At 40.0% G+C, this 18,132-nt stretch overlaps 1 protein-coding gene across 4 annotated transcripts in view; it reads left to right on the top strand.

Moving 5' to 3' along the window:
- TDRD3 (tudor domain containing 3) overlaps nt 1–18,132 on the top strand; it is a 154,841-nt gene that overhangs the window by 17,970 nt on the left and 118,739 nt on the right. For all 4 annotated transcript variants that reach the window (XM_019529818.1, XM_019529817.1, XM_019529820.1 and 1 more), the window contains exons 3-4: nt 5,666–5,826; nt 14,764–14,905. In XM_019529818.1, coding sequence (XP_019385363.1) covers nt 5,753–5,826; nt 14,764–14,905 — 216 coding nt within the window. In that variant the 5' untranslated portion in view covers nt 5,666–5,752. The remainder of the gene's footprint in view (nt 1–5,665; nt 5,827–14,763; nt 14,906–18,132) is intronic.

Raw genomic sequence — 18,132 nt, 5'->3', positions numbered from 1 at the left:
CAAAAATTGTGAGGAGGCTGGGGCCACATGACTTATGAGAAAAGACTGAGGGAACTTGATACCAGCTTATTTAGTTTAGGGAAGAAAAGATTGAGGGGGGATTTAATAGTAGTCTTTTGCTATCTGAAGGGAGGGTTCAAAAGAGGATGGAGCCTAGATTGTTCTCAGTGGCAGCAGATGATAGAACAAGAAGCAATGGTCTCAAGTTTCAGCAAGGGAAGTTTAGGTTAAATATTAGGAAGAATTTTCTCATTAGGAGAGTAGTAAAAAACCAGAACAGGTTACCCAGAGAAGTAGTGAAATCTCCGTCTTTGGAGGTTTTTAAGACCCGGCTAGAAAATGTTTTGTCTAGGATGCTGTAGTTGGGGATGGCCCTGGTTTTGTGGGGGTAGGGGTGTTGGACTAGTTGACCTCCTGAAGTCCCCTCCAACCCTAACTTTCTATGATTCTCTGAGTTTTATCAAAATAAACTGTTTGCAAAACAGTTCTCCTATGATGTTCTCATGGACATCAACTTGTGAGTTAAATAATTGTCTTCCGTCTCTCTCATTTCAGCCTGTAGTCCCACTCTCTCATTTCAGTCTGTAGTGATTTGTAAGGTCAATCATTTAAGATCTTCCTTCCCCATTTATTCTGATCATTGGTATCTTCTTTTCTTTTCACATTTCATTCAGGTTTCTCTTAATTACATATTTCCATCTTACCCTGGGCTTTTATTTTTCCCTCTTTCCTTCATGTGTCATCTATTACTGTTTTCAGTATATTTCTTTCCATTTAAGTACATAAGGGTTGTGCATCAGGATTTGGGAGAATGCCTGTTCACCAGGCTGGACATAAGGAAAAAACTTCTTTACTGTCTGAGTCCCCACAGTCTGTAATAGACTCCCTCCAAAGATGGTGCAAGCACCTACTCTGGACTCTTTTAAGACACGTCTGGATACCTATCTTGCTGGGATCCTTTGAACCCTAGTTGACTTCCTGCCTCTGTCTTCCGAGGTCCATTCCAGCTGTAATGTCTATGAAAGCTATGAAATCTTGCCTAGGGAATGCTCCAACGATATCTCCCTGGTCTTCCTGGCTTTCTCAACTATATTCCTCTTGCAAAGTTTTTGTGATGTCATTGCTTTTGTCTCTCTTAGGCTGGAAACAGATGTTGCATTTGTCCTGGGAGGAAACAGTTTGTACCGGGATTCTTGAGGCATAAACATCTACTATCCTGCTTCAAGTATCTGTCAAGTATGAGAGAGAGAGTGTGCTAATGCTTTCTCCCTGGGAAATCATTGTGTGTATCTTTAAGGATATTGCAGGTCAATCCAGGGGGTAAGCCTGTTGGGCTTTGTGTTCTTGTGGGCCATCTACTGTCAGAGTAGCAGCAGTGCAGCTTGAAGGGTGACATGCAGATGGTTGTGCCATTCCTGTTTTGATTTGGACCAAAACCTGGGACAGCCAGGACTGTCTTGAATTTAATCTCTGTTTATAGTCTCAGTGAAACCATAGCATCTTTATCTTAGTTCATTTGAGTTCCTCTTCATACCAGTCTCACCACTGTTAGGTTGATCTATATTATCAGTTTTTTTGGTATATTTGCTGTAGCTTTGTGTGAATGACTCCAGAAGACCATAAATACCTTAAATATGTTTCCAGACTGTTGGATGATTATACGTGCTAATTGAGTACAGGGTGTTAGTATTGTTGTATGTTTTTATATAATTGTATTTTTGACTATAAAGAGCAGAGAATAAACTCTCTTTCATATTAAACAAGTACATCCAAAAGAGAAAAGTAAATTCAGCAATATGTTATCTTAATAACTCGAAACCAATGTACAGTAATGATGTTTTCATTTATTTGACTAGTACAAAGAAAAATTAAAGTTTTAGATATCTATTCTAAAACTTTAAAGTAGTGTGGACATTTTATTCACTGTGGCAGTAATTGTATTTCTAAGAGTCCAGTATTAATCTGAGTTAACACTAACTGGCTTAGTGGATAAAAGGAAAGCAATAGGTACGGTTTATGAGTAGCTTGATTTTTAGTAAGGTTTTTTGGTACTGTCCTTGTGACATAAGCAAGTACAGGAAATAAGGTCTTGGTTTTGACCATCAACTGATTGAAAAGTCATTCTTAATGAGTAGCTCCAGGTGCTTCTTTGTCAAACTTGGAGGGTGTTTCAAGGAGATCCAGAAGAGTTTGTTCTGAACCCATTTCTGTTAAATGTTTTATTGATGACTTAGAATACAGAATATGCTTTAAGTATCTGCAGATTACACCGTGCTGGGAGGTGATGCAAGGAAAGGAAGAGAGATCTGAATTCAAAATTACTTTGATAAACTGAAGACGTGGTTTGAATTCAGCAAGATGGAATTCAATAGATAAGTGAAAGTACTATACTTGGGAAGCACTACAATATGGATAGTAATTGGCTACTCAGTGGTGCAGCAGTAAAAGATCTTGGGGTCATGGGAGGTATAGGGGGTGAAAAACTAAATATGTATTAATGCTATGACAGGACTGCCAGAAAGATTAACTCATTTTGAGATGTATTACCAAGAGTGTTTTCTGTAATGCACTGGAGGTTATTATTTCACTTTGGTTGGTGTTGGTGAGACTTCAGCTTACATATTGCTTCTAGTTTTGGGGATCATACTTTAAGTAAGTGGTAGACAAGTAGTTAATCCAGAGGAGAGCCTCAAGGATAAGTGATTTAGAAAGCTGCCTATGAGAAAAACTTGAAAATATTTGGTTTGTTTAGAGAACACTGAGGTCAAGGGATGTAGTAAGTGCTTTGTGTGTGTGCACAAATTTAGGTATACATATAATACATGGATATACAGATATATAGTGTTTATGGTCTCTCTTTCACTCTCGCACTCACACACACACACAGAGCACTTAGGACAAACTTTCTTAATATAGAGTGGGGAAACACTGGAAAAGGTTATCTGAGCATGTTGTAGGATCTTCTTCACTGGATGTCTTTAAGTACAGATGAGTACTTAAAAAACATTTCTCAGGGATAGTTTAAGTATATTTGATCTGGCCTCAGTGTTGAAGGTTGAACAATGGTTCCTTTAAATGGTTCAATCATGCAGAGAACTACAAAAGAAAGTGATACGGATGGTCTACTGTTATTGTAGTTGAAAATGCATTGTTTTTTTATTTCTAAATGGATTAGATCCACTAGTTTCAGGACTTGGTGGAAGATCATGTTTTAAAATAGCTTCTTTGGAAGAAGAAACTAATAGATGCATGTTGTTTTTCATTTTTAGCATTAATATTAGTTTATGTACCAAGGTGTAATGCAATCATGCAGGTTTTGTCTTTTCTAGTTTAACTTCAGGAAAATATAGTTAGTAATCTTCAGATGAAGCATCAAACTTTTCAGTATAAGACGTTTTCATCTAGTTTATTTCTTTGAAGGCTTTTAGAAATGAACAATTTCTTTTTTTAACTGCTATTTCTGTAATTTGCAGAAACCTAGCAGTCAGATTTCAGTCTCTTTCCCTGAAACAGCATGATTTCTTATTTGTATTATGGCACTGAGACAAGTAAATAAAACATCCTTTGTTCGAGAGAATGTGTCTCATAGGCTTAAAATGGTCCGGGTATAGTACCTTAAATCCCAGAGTCTCAAAGCCCTGGGAAAAGTCGAGTTAAGCCTTGTGGCCCTGTAGATAGAAGGTAGTAATATTCTCTCCTTTAAATAGAGAAAGAACTGGGGCTTAGTCAGTGGGTCTGAGGATCTGAGTACATAAGTTTAAGTTAGTAAGAGCTGCTGGCTCTTAGCCACTCTTCAAAATAGTGCAGAAGTGGCTTGCCTAGTATCCCTTAATAAAAATCCATTGTAAGATTAAGATGAGAACCTAGATCTTCTTACTGCAGTCTTGTGCTTCCAGGCTATCTTTCTTCTTTAATCCCTGCCTTGTTTTAAGTGACCAGTTTTCAGTATTCTTACTAACAGCTTCATTTGCCTTACCTGTATGTATGTATATGCATTTTTGTTTAGTCCAGTCTCCACTCTCACTGAACCTTCACTTGAAAAAGGTGCTTTAGATCATAAAGAACTCTCAGGCCTAAGAGCAGAACCTACATTTTTTGGTTTTATAGTGGTCCAGCATAATATGTGATGATGCCTTCCAAGTCACTGAACAAATGCCTTTCATTTACATAGTGCATCTGTATTTCAAAGAACTGATCCAAGATATGTAAGCCGTATTAGTCTTAACGATGGGAAGTTTAAGTTTAAGGACATCTTCAGGTAAGCATTAAGTAGCTCTTTGTGTTTTGTCAAAAAGTACCAATTAAAAATAAAATGTACTTGGTACATACCCTCAGACCCCCCTATTCAAAGAATAAAAAGATGCCACCCATTTTTTCCATTTCCCTTTTGTTTTTTTGTTTCTAGTTATTGATTTAAGAATACACAAAAATCTGAGTGCAGTGTTGATATTTACTAAGCGGACAATTTTAAAATCCAAGGAGTATGCTCATAGGCATGCAGGAGGAAGTTTCATTTTAATTTTGAAAGAAACTGCTCATAACATCATCAAAATACCACATTTCAGTAAGAATCTCCCTCCTGTGCTCCTGTTTATTGTGCTTCATTGTCTCTGAGAATGGGTTCTTAAGGAGTACAACTCTGATTTTGTTCTTTTAGTGTCTGTTTTCCTTTTCTCCATCATAAGCTCCTTTGTCTTTCTTTTCTTTCCCAGAATTATTTTGTCTCCTTTTCTTTGTTATGATATTCTTATCTTTAATAACATCCTTCCATTTTCACACTAACCTTCACACTAAAGAACATGTTAGTCTTCTTCCTCATCTATTTCACTTCCCCAGTTTCATTTTTGAGAGCTTGGTCCTGTAATCACTTCTTTTTTGCTCCTCATCTTGCCTTGGAGATGTTCACAGTTCTTCAAATTGATCCCTTTCAGTGTTTCTAAACCATCCTTTTTTTCAATCTGATTTTTCAGCTTCCCCATCCATTTATGTGCAGGTCTCTGGTAGTATAGTGGAGAGAATAAACAAGTGGTAACTCCTGCTGAGGGAGATGCACTTCCTTCTGTCTCTTGAGAGCTAGAAACCATAATATAGCTGCAGAAGGTCCTTGTTTTTCAGGTAGAATTGAGCATTTTTTCTGCTTCCCTACAGATTGGAGGGATTCCAGAAAGGGTATTTTTGTGAATTATATCTCAGTTGTAGGATGAATTAATTTGTTTTTGCCTGCAGAACACATTGGAATGTAGATTTACTGTTACTTTTAGTTAACTAAAGTTCAGGATGACTCATGGAGGACATTACAATTATGTTTTACATCTTAAAGATGCTTGCCAAGTCCTTAAGGGACAGATGTAGTTGAAACACAGTCCCATTAAAGCCAGGTGGCCTGCAAAGCCAGCTGCTATTTCTGTTATAGTCTGGTGCTAGTAATTGGCGGTGCAGAATTTTCATATTTGAGTGTCTGGCCTGTGACCTATCCGAGAGTGACAAAACATGAGTAGTAACAGAAACTAAAAATGATTGTTTAATCAAATTAGCCTGTGCTCTGCCTATATGTTTCAGTTCAACCTAGGTAACATTGTGATTTTGCTACATATTGTTAGTAGTGAAAAATGTTTTGAGTTTCTTAGGTTTTTACTTTTTTTTTTTTTCTATTTTCCATTTACAGCTGGAAGGCCCATGTGTTCTCCAGATACAAAAAATACGTAATGTTGCTGCACCAAAGGATAATGAAGAATCTCAGGCTGCTCCCAGAATGCTGCGTTTGCAGATGACTGATGGACACACAAGCTGCACAGCAGTAGAATATAATTACATGTCAAAAATAAGGTGAACAGTGCTTGCTTTTCCTTCATTGAGTCTTTGTTGTAACATCCCAGAAGAGTCACAAAAATACGAGAAATGATAATATGTGAAATGTTTTCCAGGTTGTTGAAAGAACATGGGAATCAACGCTTTACAAACAATAGTCCTTTTTATGCTTGACCTCATTGCTTTTTTTTTTTCTTGCTTTGCTGCTCTTGCTTCTGTGTCAGAAATAGTGTAGCTTTTGCTCCCTGGTCCTTCCATATCTGAGAGCTCATTTTTTCTACCATACTTGTTGCATTTCAGCTCTGTAGAGAATAAAGGGAGAGTTAGAGTAAGTTGCCAGACCTCATATTACTATTTCCACTTTTATAGTAGAATCTCTCTCAAAGTTTCTGTAAGATGTAGGTTGTATTTGCCAGTTAACTTAGAAACTTGAGGTGAAGAGCAGTATTGAAAACGTTAGGCAAATTCAATGCTTGGCAAGCAAGAGTTAACAGAGCTGTGAAAGTAAAATTAGTAAAGCATCATGAATGCCTAAGTAAGGTCATGAGCTTGGTCAAACATATATTTTGTTTTTCTGAGGCAGTGCTGATACTATAAGAAGAGCTGAGAGAGATGGAAATATGAAGGACCTCCTTGGAATACAAGCAGGTGAAAATGAAATGCAAGGGTTTTTTTTTAATACTTTTTATTGAACCATCTGTGTAGTTGGGAAAAATTTTGGACAAGCTTTTGGGCACAACATGTCCTTCTGTTTCTTCTCCAGGTATTACGTATAGGAATAATTTTTGCAGATGATGCAAAGATTCATGTGTCAGCAGGGCCTTCTTTTCTTAAGGTCTCATATGAAATAAAATCTGGTCAAGCTCTCCTGCTGGACACTTGCCAGACGGTTATGATGGGTTCCACACTAGGACCTCCATGCCTTTAGTTTGGAGCTTAGGCGTATGTTCTGTGTAGTGATCTTGTATCTGACAGTCCTCTTGATAATGTGGATTCCCCAATCCAGTTGCCTAGCTACTGAAACTAATGCCACCCAGTATTCCCACACAACTTTCAGTTTTTCCAGAACCCCACTAAAGGTATGGGGCATCTGATCAATGCTTTACCCCATTAGACACACCAGACTAGTTAGCTATATTAGTCTGATATTAGGAAGAAGCCAGGACAGTGTATCATTATTTCTTCAGAGAGGCATTAGCTTTCAGAGGTTACAGCCTCTGTGTTTAGTACACAGTAGGCACATTACCTGTGCTATTAATGCACCTGAATAAACTCTGGTGCAGTTTGCACTGGAGTTTATTGCTTCCAGGTGCAGCATTTACACATACAGCTGGGACCACAACCTATTGAGCTGGAGTTGCTCCACCCCATCTTAATGTGCTGCATAGGGGCTGGCTGGGGCATGAAGGTGCTACAGCGCAGGGCCAGCTAGCAGGCCGCCCCCACACTGTAGCACCCTCATGCCCTAGCCAGTCTCCTTTACCATCTATATGTGTGTTTGAGCACATGTATGTATTCTGCTCTAGGATAATACTGGTTCTGGGCAGTACTGTCCTATGGCAGAGTTAACTAGTTTACTGCGGCCTAATAGTGCCATTTGTGTAGATGGTGACACTTTACTGCACAGGTAATTAGTCAACTCCTTAATAGAGCATCCATACAGGTGCACCTACTGTCATGTACACATACACAGTTTTGACACAGATGCCCATTACACTGAGTTTTAGATCAATGATACTCTTTTTTTTTTTTTTTTTTTTTTTTTTCCTTCCCTTTATAAGCCTAGGACAATACAGATCTGGACCAAAATACTAAACCCTCCATGTATTTCCCTATCTAAGTTTCTTCATCACAGAAATATTTTTTGCTTAGGTCAGGGTCCTCTGGGTGTCTAGACTGTTTCCTATGGTTGTTGGCTTTTCTTTGTAATTTTTACAACTATTTAGTTATTCTAATAAAAGGTATCAGATTTACCCAAAGAATTTTGTCTACCAGACTAAGTAGCATTTTTCACAACATTATTTCCTTGTTAGCACAAGACAGAGAAACTTTAGTACTCATTAGGGCTGTGCAAGGCTTTGGACTGTGCTTCGGATCCAGAGAAGCTTCGGACACTTCGATGTCTGAAGCAGCATGTCTGGATCAAAGCACTGGCTTCATTAGGCTTTCCAAAGTGCTTCAGAGCTTCTGAACCGCTTCAGAGCCACCTCGGAGTTCCGGCCATAGGGTGTAATGGGGAATCAATGAAATATCTATAACATCATTGTTTTTTGTCTGATTTGGATAAAACATGCAGGGATGGTAGCCGCTGCTGAGAGCATGAAACCTGCCACATTTCAAGAAGATCAGTGCAGGGGGTTGGGGGGACTGCACCCCAAATTCTTGAAAGCAAAACTCATGTCACATGTATGTGTTAAGCCACAGTGGGGTCAGAACTGCGGGGGTGGTAGTGCCTGGTGAGGTCACAAAGACTGTCAAGTTACAAGATCGGTGCTGGGGTTTTAGCGGGCACCTCAAGCTCCTGACAGGTAAAACTCGTGGCATAGATGACCCTGTGTGTGTTAAGGTGCAGCGGGCTGAAAACTGCAGGGGTGGTGGCCCCTGCTCAGCCCATGAAACCTGCCAACTTTCAAGTAGATAAGTGTAGGGGCTATTGTAAAAGTTATAGATATTTCATTGATTCCCAATTATACCCTGTGGCCGGATCTCTGAAGTCCTCAGAGCCACTTTGGCAGATTTGAATCAGGAACCCAGTCCGGAGCTCTGGATCGGATCGCTGGCATCCAAAGCAGCTGGACCTGAAGCTGGATTGAATAGCTGCCTACTTGCACAGGCTTAGTGCTTTTTTTTTTTTACTAGAATGGGGGGGGGGGAAGCCTAGTACTTGAAACTGGATGAGTCTGTTAATTTCAGTTATATTACTGGCTTTCAAAAAAGTTGGTTTTGCTTGTATTCTGCAGTATTTTTGGATTTAAATGATATACTATTTGTCCCAGGGAAACCTGAGAAAAATGCGTCGTGGGTAAGCTGTAGCTAGTTAGCAACACTGTATTGGGTGCGTTTGCTAGACGTGGCTGTATTTTAAATAGGAAGGCTGTTATGGGCTATGCAAGTTACTTGAGGAGATTTCATAATACTAACTACTTAAATCTAGGCATTCTGGATATTGAATTTGAGGTTTAATTAGTTGATATAGTTTCATAGTTTCATTGTTGCACATCTTGACAAGTTGACATTTGAAGAAGTCTGTATGCAACCATTTCATTAAAAAATCTATTTGCCTGATAGGTGGCAAATACCCCAGTACATCATTATATGAAATGATGTAATTGTTCAAGTTGGATCAAATGGATCTGGTCAGTGATCTTTACTAGCCTTGCAATAAAAGCTTGAAATTCCAAGCCACATGCCTGTTCTGGGTGCCAGAATTTACTGCACTATTCTGTTAGCATATAATATATACAAAATAGTTATGACTGCATTCACTAATACCAAAAATCCACAATAGTCTTCCCTTTTCTTCCTCCGCTGAAGTGATTCTTAATGCGACATGGTTCCATTTATTGATTTTACATCATACTGCGCTTTTGTCTACATAAATTCCATAAACTTCTGTTCCAGGTGCCTCCTTGTTGGGAACAATAGGGAATCTGGTAGTTGAGAAGGAAAAGGTGAGAACTCTGGCTTAAAACTGAGCTTGTTATTAAAAATAGTGGCAGGAAATATGAACATATTATAGTCGCAGCATAACTGCAGCTAATTATCCAGGTATCTCAAAAGAAAAGATTTGAAGCTGGCACATAAGGCTAAATAAAGTTCCTCATAGTGGTGTAGGTACGTGGTGTGGTGTGGTGCTTCCACTTCACCTGTAGAATATATTGTATGTTTTGTTTAGTTACAGTAGATTGAGATTTTTACTCATTGAAATAGTATTATTTACCAATGTTTTTATATACTGGGTTTGCTAAATTCAGGCTGGAGCCTGATGAAATTGTTTTTTTAGATTGTGATTTTTAGGCTGTGGTTTTGGTTGTTTTTTTTTTTTTAGCCATAGTAGCACACTTCTAACAAAAATTGTGCATATAAGCTCATAGGATTCATATGGAATAAATTCATGAAGTAGTAACAAAAATTCTTGTGGATGGCTTAAGGGAATGAATAATGATCTTGGAAGCAGAGTGTCCTCTAGGTCAGTGGTCTCCAAAGTGGGGTGTGCAAGATGATCCATTGGGGTGTGGGAAAAAATATTAGAACTTCTATTTCTATTTATATAAATATATATTGGGGATGCGTGCTCAAAATTTTTTTTACCAATAGGGGTGCTCGATCAAAAAAGTTTGGAAACCACTGCTCTAGGTAACTGGCTGGAATTTGGCTTGATTGGTCGTTGCTGAAAAGCTACTATGTGAGAGTTGATAAATGACTTATTTTAGATCAGTTGGTGTTTCGTTCTAAAAATGGCTAATGGATAAGTTTCACATAATAAAAATTTCCATGAATTAGTACCTTTTTGGACAGTAAAACTGTAAAGTAAGAACTGAGCAGTCATGGAAACTAGAATTAGATTTCATATTATTATTGTTTATACATTATGAGTTGAGGAGCTTTAGGTTAGTAAGCTGATTGAAATAATTATTCCCCGTGCTTTTATATTTTTATAGTTTAAAAATGGCTATCTTAAAGAGAAGATGCAAGCAATGGGAAAATTTACATTTTTTTTCATAGTTGCAATGACTGACCTTAGTTCTAATAATCAATTTGTTCAGTCCATCTGAAGAAAATCAGCTGAAAAGCCCTCTCTATTCTGCTAACAAAAAATACATTTATAAGTTCAGTCTTCTGCCAGTTTTTCGTTTTTTGGCATGTACTCTCCTGTTTAATACTGTGGTAGTATTTAACCGTGCTATAAAAGCTGAGTTCAAATTTTTCCTTTTGGACTGTAGTTTTTGTAGCAGCTTGTTGAGTCAGATGTATGAATTATTTTTTTAATCAGTTAACCAAAAATCTTAAGTCTGAACAAACGCTACTGATTCAGAGCTAACTTTCTTAAACATCATACCCAACCATTAAGTAGAGAAAATAAGTGTTTTCAATTGGATAAAGCTTTCTTTTGAATTATTTTTTTAATCTTGGATAGAAGTTGCCATCCTGGCTTGATCTTTTTATTTTTGGTCCTTGTTGTCATTTTGCTTTATTAGAATCATAGAGAAGTAGGGCTGGAAGGGACCTCGAAGTCATCTAGTCCAACCCCCCTGTCTCAGGCAGGGCCATAACCATCAGCCCATCCCATAAAAACTCTTATCTAGATTCTGTGTAAGAACGCTGTCAACCCTGATGCCACTAAGCCTAATGCCCTATCCTGCTTCAGGTAAAGCAGGGGGATAAATGGCAGTCACTGTCCTGCTTCTGTGAAATGTTGTCAATATGTGCTCAAGTCATCCTGGGTAGAGGACCACACCCCCTGCTACAGAGGAAGGCAAAATCCCAGCATTCAGTACATCTGACCATGGGGTAAAATTCCTTCCTGACCCCAAATAGTGTGACTCGTGTGGCCCTGAGTGGAGGCGTAAGATCCTCTAGCCAGGAACCTCCAGCTTTGGCACATCCCAGTTAGAGTTCTCAGCCTTGGCTATAGCCAGCACCCAATGCCCTGGGAAGGCTTAAAAATACACGTAGCAGAAAAGGAGCCGAGGGCAGGGAAGTGGCAACCAGCAAAGTCCAGGAACTCGGGAAATATCCATGGTAGAATATAGGCATAGCTGTGCCTAGATCATCCCTGGCCATTGGCTGTTCAGCCTCTTCTTGAATACTTCCATTGATTGGGAGTCCACAACAAACCTAGGTAGTGTGTCCCACTGAGTCCCTTTTTTTTTAACTGGGAAGAAATTTTTCTGGATATCCAATCTAAAACTTCAAGCCATTGGTCCATGTCCTCCTCTCTGTAGCAAGAGAGAAAAGGTGCTTTTCCTTTTCTTTATGGCAGCTCTTCAAGTATTTGAAGACTGCTATCATGTCTTCTCAAGTACCTTTTCCACAAGCTGAACATGCCTGGCTCCTTCAATCTCTACTTGTATGCCTTGCTTTCCAGGTCTTGATCATCTTTGTTGTCCACCTCTGGACACTATCTAACTTCTCCATGTGCTTTTTAAAATGTTGAGCCCAGAACTGCATACAGTAGCCCAGCAGAGGCCTAACCAATGCTGAGTAGAGAGACACTTGTCCTGTGTCTTACACTTGGTGGATTGTAGAATCCGATTCCCTTTTTGTGTGGTTGCATCACACCACAGACTCTTATTGAATCTGTGATCTACCAAGAATCCCAAGTCCTTCTTTACAGTTCTTCCAGCCAGCCAGGTATCACCTATTTTATATTTGTGTTTTTGATTATTCCTCCTGAGATGTAGCACGTTGCATGTGTTCACATTGAACTTCATTCTTTTAGCTCTAATCTAGCTTTCCAAGCTGTTGAGATCCTTCTGATTTTCTCGCACATCCTCCAGTGTGTTTGCACCCAGTTTCCTGTCGTCTGCAAACTTGTTTAAGAAGCTTTCTATGCTAGGATCCAAATTTTTAATAAACATGCTGAACAGGGCTGACCCATTTGGGACTCCACTCCAAGCATCCTGCCAGTCTGACATGGACCTGTTAATAGTGATCTCTTGCTTGTGGCTATTGATCTGTTACTTACCCACCTTTATAGTAGTTTTATCTAGTTCACATTTTTCCAATTTGTTTGAGGAGGTTGTGCAAGACCTTGTTGGAAGCCTTGCTGAAATCCATATATGTTATATCCACAATATTCCCTTCACCCCTCCAAGTACAGTAGTTATTTTGTCAGAGAAGGAAATCAAGTTTGTTTGATACAGTTTGCTTTTCATAAATCCATGCTGGTTGCTTGTGATCAGCCTTTCCTCTTCCAAATGCTTACAAATAGTCTTCCTTAGGATATGCTCCAGTAACTCCCTATGTATTGAGGTGAGGCTAACCTGTCTGTCGTTCCCCAGGTCCTCCTCCTTGCCTTTAAGTTGGCTCTTTTTCAGTCTGCTTGTACCTGGCCCATCTTCTATAATGTTATGATGATCATTGCCAAGGACCCTGAGATCTCTCCTACCAGTTCCTTCGGGACTATGGGATGAAGTTTATCTGGCCCTGATGATCTGAATTCATTCAGACTCAACAGAAGCTCTGTGACTGTCTTTTTTGTTGTCTCTTCCCTCAGCTTGCCCCCCTTCCTTATCCTGATAATTCTTAGTAGGTGACTGGCTGCAACTTAATTTTTTTGTGAAGACTGAGGTGTGGACTGTTGAGTAGCTCTGCCACCTTTGCATCTTCTGTTAATAGTTCCTCCTGGCTTGTTAACAGAGGACCACAGCTTCCTTGGTCCTTTTCTGGCCACCATGCTTATAGAGCCTCTTGTTGTCCTTAAACTCCTTTGCAAGGTCTAGGTCGTTCTTTATCTTTGCCTTCCTGATGTTATCACTGTAAGTTCTTGCTATTTTGTGGTATGTTTCCTTGGTGACCTGTCCATTCTTCCAATGAATGTATGCTTTCCTTTTGAATTTAAGGTATTTTAGAAGCTCCTTGTGCAACCAAACTGGTCTCTTGCATATTCTTCTTGTGCTCCCATCATGTTGGGACAGTTTCTTGGGCTTCCCATATTGTCCCCTTGAGAAACTCCCAGCCTTCCTGGGCACCTTTTTCCTTCAATTTATCCTCCCATGACATCATGCCTATTAGCTCCTTGAGTCATGAAATCTAGTGTCTAATTTTGCTGGCTTCATGCTGTCCCTGTCTCAGGATCTGGAATTCTGTCATATCATGATTACTTTTTCCCAGGTTACGCATCATCTTCACATCTTCCAGCAATTCTTCCCTCTTAGTCAGGACAAGATCCAAGATAGATTATCCTGTAGTTATATCCTCAGTCTTCTGGAACAGAAAGTTGTCCTCCACATAAGTTAGGAAACGACTTGACATTTTCTGTTTGGCTGCATTGTTCTTCCAGCAGATGTCCAGAAAATGGAAGTCTCTCATCAGTACCATCCTATAGCTTTTAGATTTGTCACCTGTTTGAAGAGTGCCACATCCACCTCCTCATCCTGATTAGGTGGCCTATAATAAATCCCCACCATTATATTGGCAGTGACTCTCCCAGGAAAAACTCAATGTCTCAATAAAAGTGCCTCGTGTGCAGGACTGTGGCACGTCTGTTTTCCTGCATTAGGGCTTTCTGATAACCCTGAACCAGGCATAAGAGTTGGTTTATGCTATAGCCTTTCCCAGTCTGCCTTCCCTCCCTGCCAATCCTTCATGGAAAGAGATGTTTGTAGGATAGTTATGTCTCTGTGCAAGGTTGGACAGGAAGGGCTGCAATTTGAGCTGGCTCATTTGCCTGATGTAGGCTGATCAAAGAAGCCTAATGGAGGAGGAGTCCTTACATGTGCCTCAGCCTATCTCTGTCTGGCTGTGCATCAGGCTCATGGGTGCCCTGACCTGTTTAAATCATCAGAGTAAGGAGAAGGGAAAGTACCAAAAGTTAAAGATTTTTAGTGTAGAATAAGCAGTGTGTAAGAAACTAGAGAACAGAAGAACATACATGCATTAATGACTTTAGGAAATACTGTTAAATCATCACTAGTTCTTAATTTAGTGTTGGTTCTTAATTTTAATACAAATAAAATAGTTTGGTTTGTGTTATAACCAATCAGACAGTTTACAGGGATTAATCTACTTTAAAATCCAGTTTACAATATCATATCTCTGTGCTATCATGACAAGTATTCTAGGAAAAGCTATTGAACACATTAAGTGGACATGAAATGATTTATTGCAAAAGTGATAGATACTAGTGACCTACTAAGAAGCATGACAGTATTCACAGTATAATGGAAGTAGAACTATATTGTTTTGTCTGCTAAAATATATATTTAAGAATTTTTTTATTTCTGATTTTAGCCTGAACACTCCACCTGGAACAAAAATCAAGCTGTCGGGAATTGTTGAAGTGAAGAATGGATTTCTGCTTTTGGATGACAATAACATTGTAGTTCTTGGAGGTGAAGTGGAGCATCTTATAGAAAAATGGGAGTTACAAAGGGTGAGGTAACATCACTGTCAATGCTTGTTTTACAGGATGATAATTATATCTAATGCCTATGAGCAGAGTGTTGATTGTGAGCTCCTTGTGATAAAAATCATTTTAGTCTTTAGAACTATGCCAGAGTTGTTTGATTTCACTTCGATAACCTGTAATGAGAGTTCATATTATATACTACAAGTGCAGAAATCTTTGAGTGGAAACTTTATTCCTGTTGTATTCTGTGGAGTTTTAAACTTAAATATCTAGTGGAAGTTAATTCTTACTTTCACTTGAAGCAGGTGTAAAGTCACTTATGGCAGATGTATTTAAGTATGATTGCTTTTGGCAGTCCCCCTGAGAATGTATACATTTTTTTCTTGCCATGGCTTTATAAAGTGGCACTTTTACAGACAAAGTAATGCCATATGTTTTTAGAAGGTAGTAATGAAATACTGTAATCCCTGCTTACGTAACTAGGAAAATTCCACTAAATCTCTGCAAGTGATGACCAGGGATCCAGGTTTTCCATTTCCCACAGACAAACACATATTTTCTCCTTCAAAAGTAAAAAAAAATCTGGGAAACCACAGGTTTCCCTTTGCAGGCTAGCAGAGTTCAACCCTGCCAGGGGCTGCTTGGGGCTGGGGAGAGTGGGAGGATGGTGATCAGAGGCAGGGGGTCTGTGTGCCCAATGGTAGGCAGCGTGGTGGAGAGTAGCTTCTGCAGCTCCCTGCAGGTAAGTCTGTGGGGTGGGGGTGGGTATATGGTGAGGGAGGAGTGGGGCAAGGTTGGTGGCTGCAGCCCAGCCGAGACAGTGTGTGGTACCTGGGGCTTGGGGTCAGGGCTGAAGCAAGTAGGAGTACACGGGAGGGGAGCAGGATGGAGCCATGAGTGGCCTTTCAGGAGGGGAGGAGGCTCCCTGCTGCTGTGCACACTCACATCGAGGTATTGGATCCATAGGCGATGCAGTAGGGAGGCAGGACCCTCCCACCCCGGTTTGTGTTCCCACAACATGGCATGGGGTTGCAGCCTAGCTGGACTGGCACCCTTGCAGGAGCTGCCTCCATGGCCCAGCAGTCTGGACCAAGCACAGGAGGGTGGGGAGGCTCAGTGATGCTGGAGCTGGCAGTGCCATGCTGCCATGGCTGCCAAGGTGAGGTGCCCGCTGCCTGTCTGGCAGCAGCAGGGCACCACTCTGTGCTGCCTCAGTGCCTCATGTTGGCACTCATGGCAGTGTGGCTTGTAGGGATGCCCGGAGGTGGCAGTGCAGAGTTGTGCACCATAGCTACTGCTGGGTGGGTTGAGGGCACCTCACCTTGGTGCCATGGTAGTGTAGTGTTTCTTCCAGAGCCAGGTCCTGCCTGCTGGGCTGCAGAGGCATCTGTCTGTCTAGGTTGCAGCCCTGTGCCCTGCTGTGGATGCAGAAATCTGTGGGTCGGGCATGCGCTCACCCATGCCCTCTCAGTGTGTTGCCTGTGGTGTTGCCTATGTGCCACTGCCTGCCTCACACACCCACTCCCTGCCCTGTACACCCACTCCCTTCCCCACACACTGGGGGACTAGGGCCCGGAGACGGGATTGGGAGTGAGGGGTATCAGCAGGGCTGGGGGGTGGGGGATTGTGAGTTGGGAGCAAAGAGCACTGGTAGGGCCAGGGATCTGCGGGTCTGTAGTAAGGGGCACCAGCAGGGCTGGGCGGGGGGGCACTGTAGCATGGGCAAGGGCAGGGCACTGGCATATGGGGAGTGCTCAGTACCCCCCACCCCAATGCAGTGGGGAGGACTGCCACAGTTGGGCACGCATCCTGGTGAGTGAAAGGGTCAGGAGGATTTCAGATTTTCCATGATAGGAAAACCAAAATCAAATGCTAAAATATATATATAGGTGTTTAGAATTTGTTTTATTATAATGATTGAAGCACTGGTAGGCTTCCAGATTGCTTTAAAATTGTAAATATGTATCCATAAAGCATTGTGTTAAGTTGATACATACATACATACATATATATTTATATACATATATATATAGTGGTGCATCATTTTAATTGTGGAAAAAAATGTATTTTGTGGGTTTCAATCAGAGAATTTTGGATTTTTTAAAAGAGAAAATCAGGATCCCTGGTGATAACTATGCTTCAACATATTTTCTGCTTGGCATGTTTCAATTGTAGTTTAGTTTTGTCAAAGCCATAATCACTAAGTTGAATTCCAGAGAGCTTTTAAGCAAATCGTGAAGACATCTGAACCTTTACTTTAATATGCTCAGCCTAGTAATAAGAGAGTATATTAAAAAATGAATTTTTTTCAAGCTGTTTCTGTTACTACCTGCCACTGATACAAAGCAGTGATTATTTCTAGATCAGAAAACCTTGATCTGGTGACAAGGTTCTGTTCTATTAATGTATTTCTGTTCTACCAAATGGCTGTTAGAGATGTAATCATTTTGTTAGGTTAGTGTGGGGTACCCGTGAGTGACATCTGCTTACTCAACTATTATTGCTATCTATAAGTATTTATTGACACAGCATGTAGATTTGTTATGTCAAGGAGCATCTTATTTATGAACATACCATGTAGGACGTTTTCCTCTCTATACACTCCTTATTTTCCACTGACCACAATTTTAGAGAACATATTCCATTCTTTGAATGGAAGGGAGGGGAGGGACCCACGAAGTTTACAGAAAGTTTCAAGTCAAACTTCAAGAATGTTTCTTTAGTCAAACTTTGAATGGAATACTTAGTTATAGTTGAAACTTCTTTAGTCTTTGTGAGTCCCTCTCCTCTCTGCCCTCCTTTCCTGTTGCTCTTTTGGGCAAGCTGGATTAAAATCAATTTGATAGTTTTGATTTCTAAAAATACATTAAAAAGCTAAATGTTAAAATGATTTTTGTGCTTCTTTTAGTTGAAAAATTCTTGAAATGGTTCTGCAAACTGTATGATGCTTTAAAAAACATTCCACCATCATAATAATAATATTCTGGGATCAACAGCAAAAACATCCTAACTCATGATTTCTTTTCATGAATAGAATAAAGTAGATATCTTGGGTATTTTAACTACCTTAAATCTAATTTTGAGTTTTACAGTAGAGGGGAAAAGCTAAATTAAGAATTCAGAGGTGGTAATTCTTAAGTACTTGAAATTGCAAACTAATTGGTAAATGGCCAGTTAGTTCAATCAGGAGTATTAACACTACATTGAAACTCGCTCACACATTCACCCTATATGGTGATGAGCACAGATAT

Source organism: Crocodylus porosus, unplaced genomic scaffold (genome assembly GCF_001723895.1).
Source record: "Crocodylus porosus isolate Cpor-Errol unplaced genomic scaffold, CroPor_comp1, whole genome shotgun sequence".
NCBI lineage: Eukaryota > Metazoa > Chordata > Crocodylia > Crocodylidae > Crocodylus > Crocodylus porosus.
Note: the sequence above shows the minus strand (reverse complement) of the source record. Positions and strands in the feature narration are given on the sequence as shown.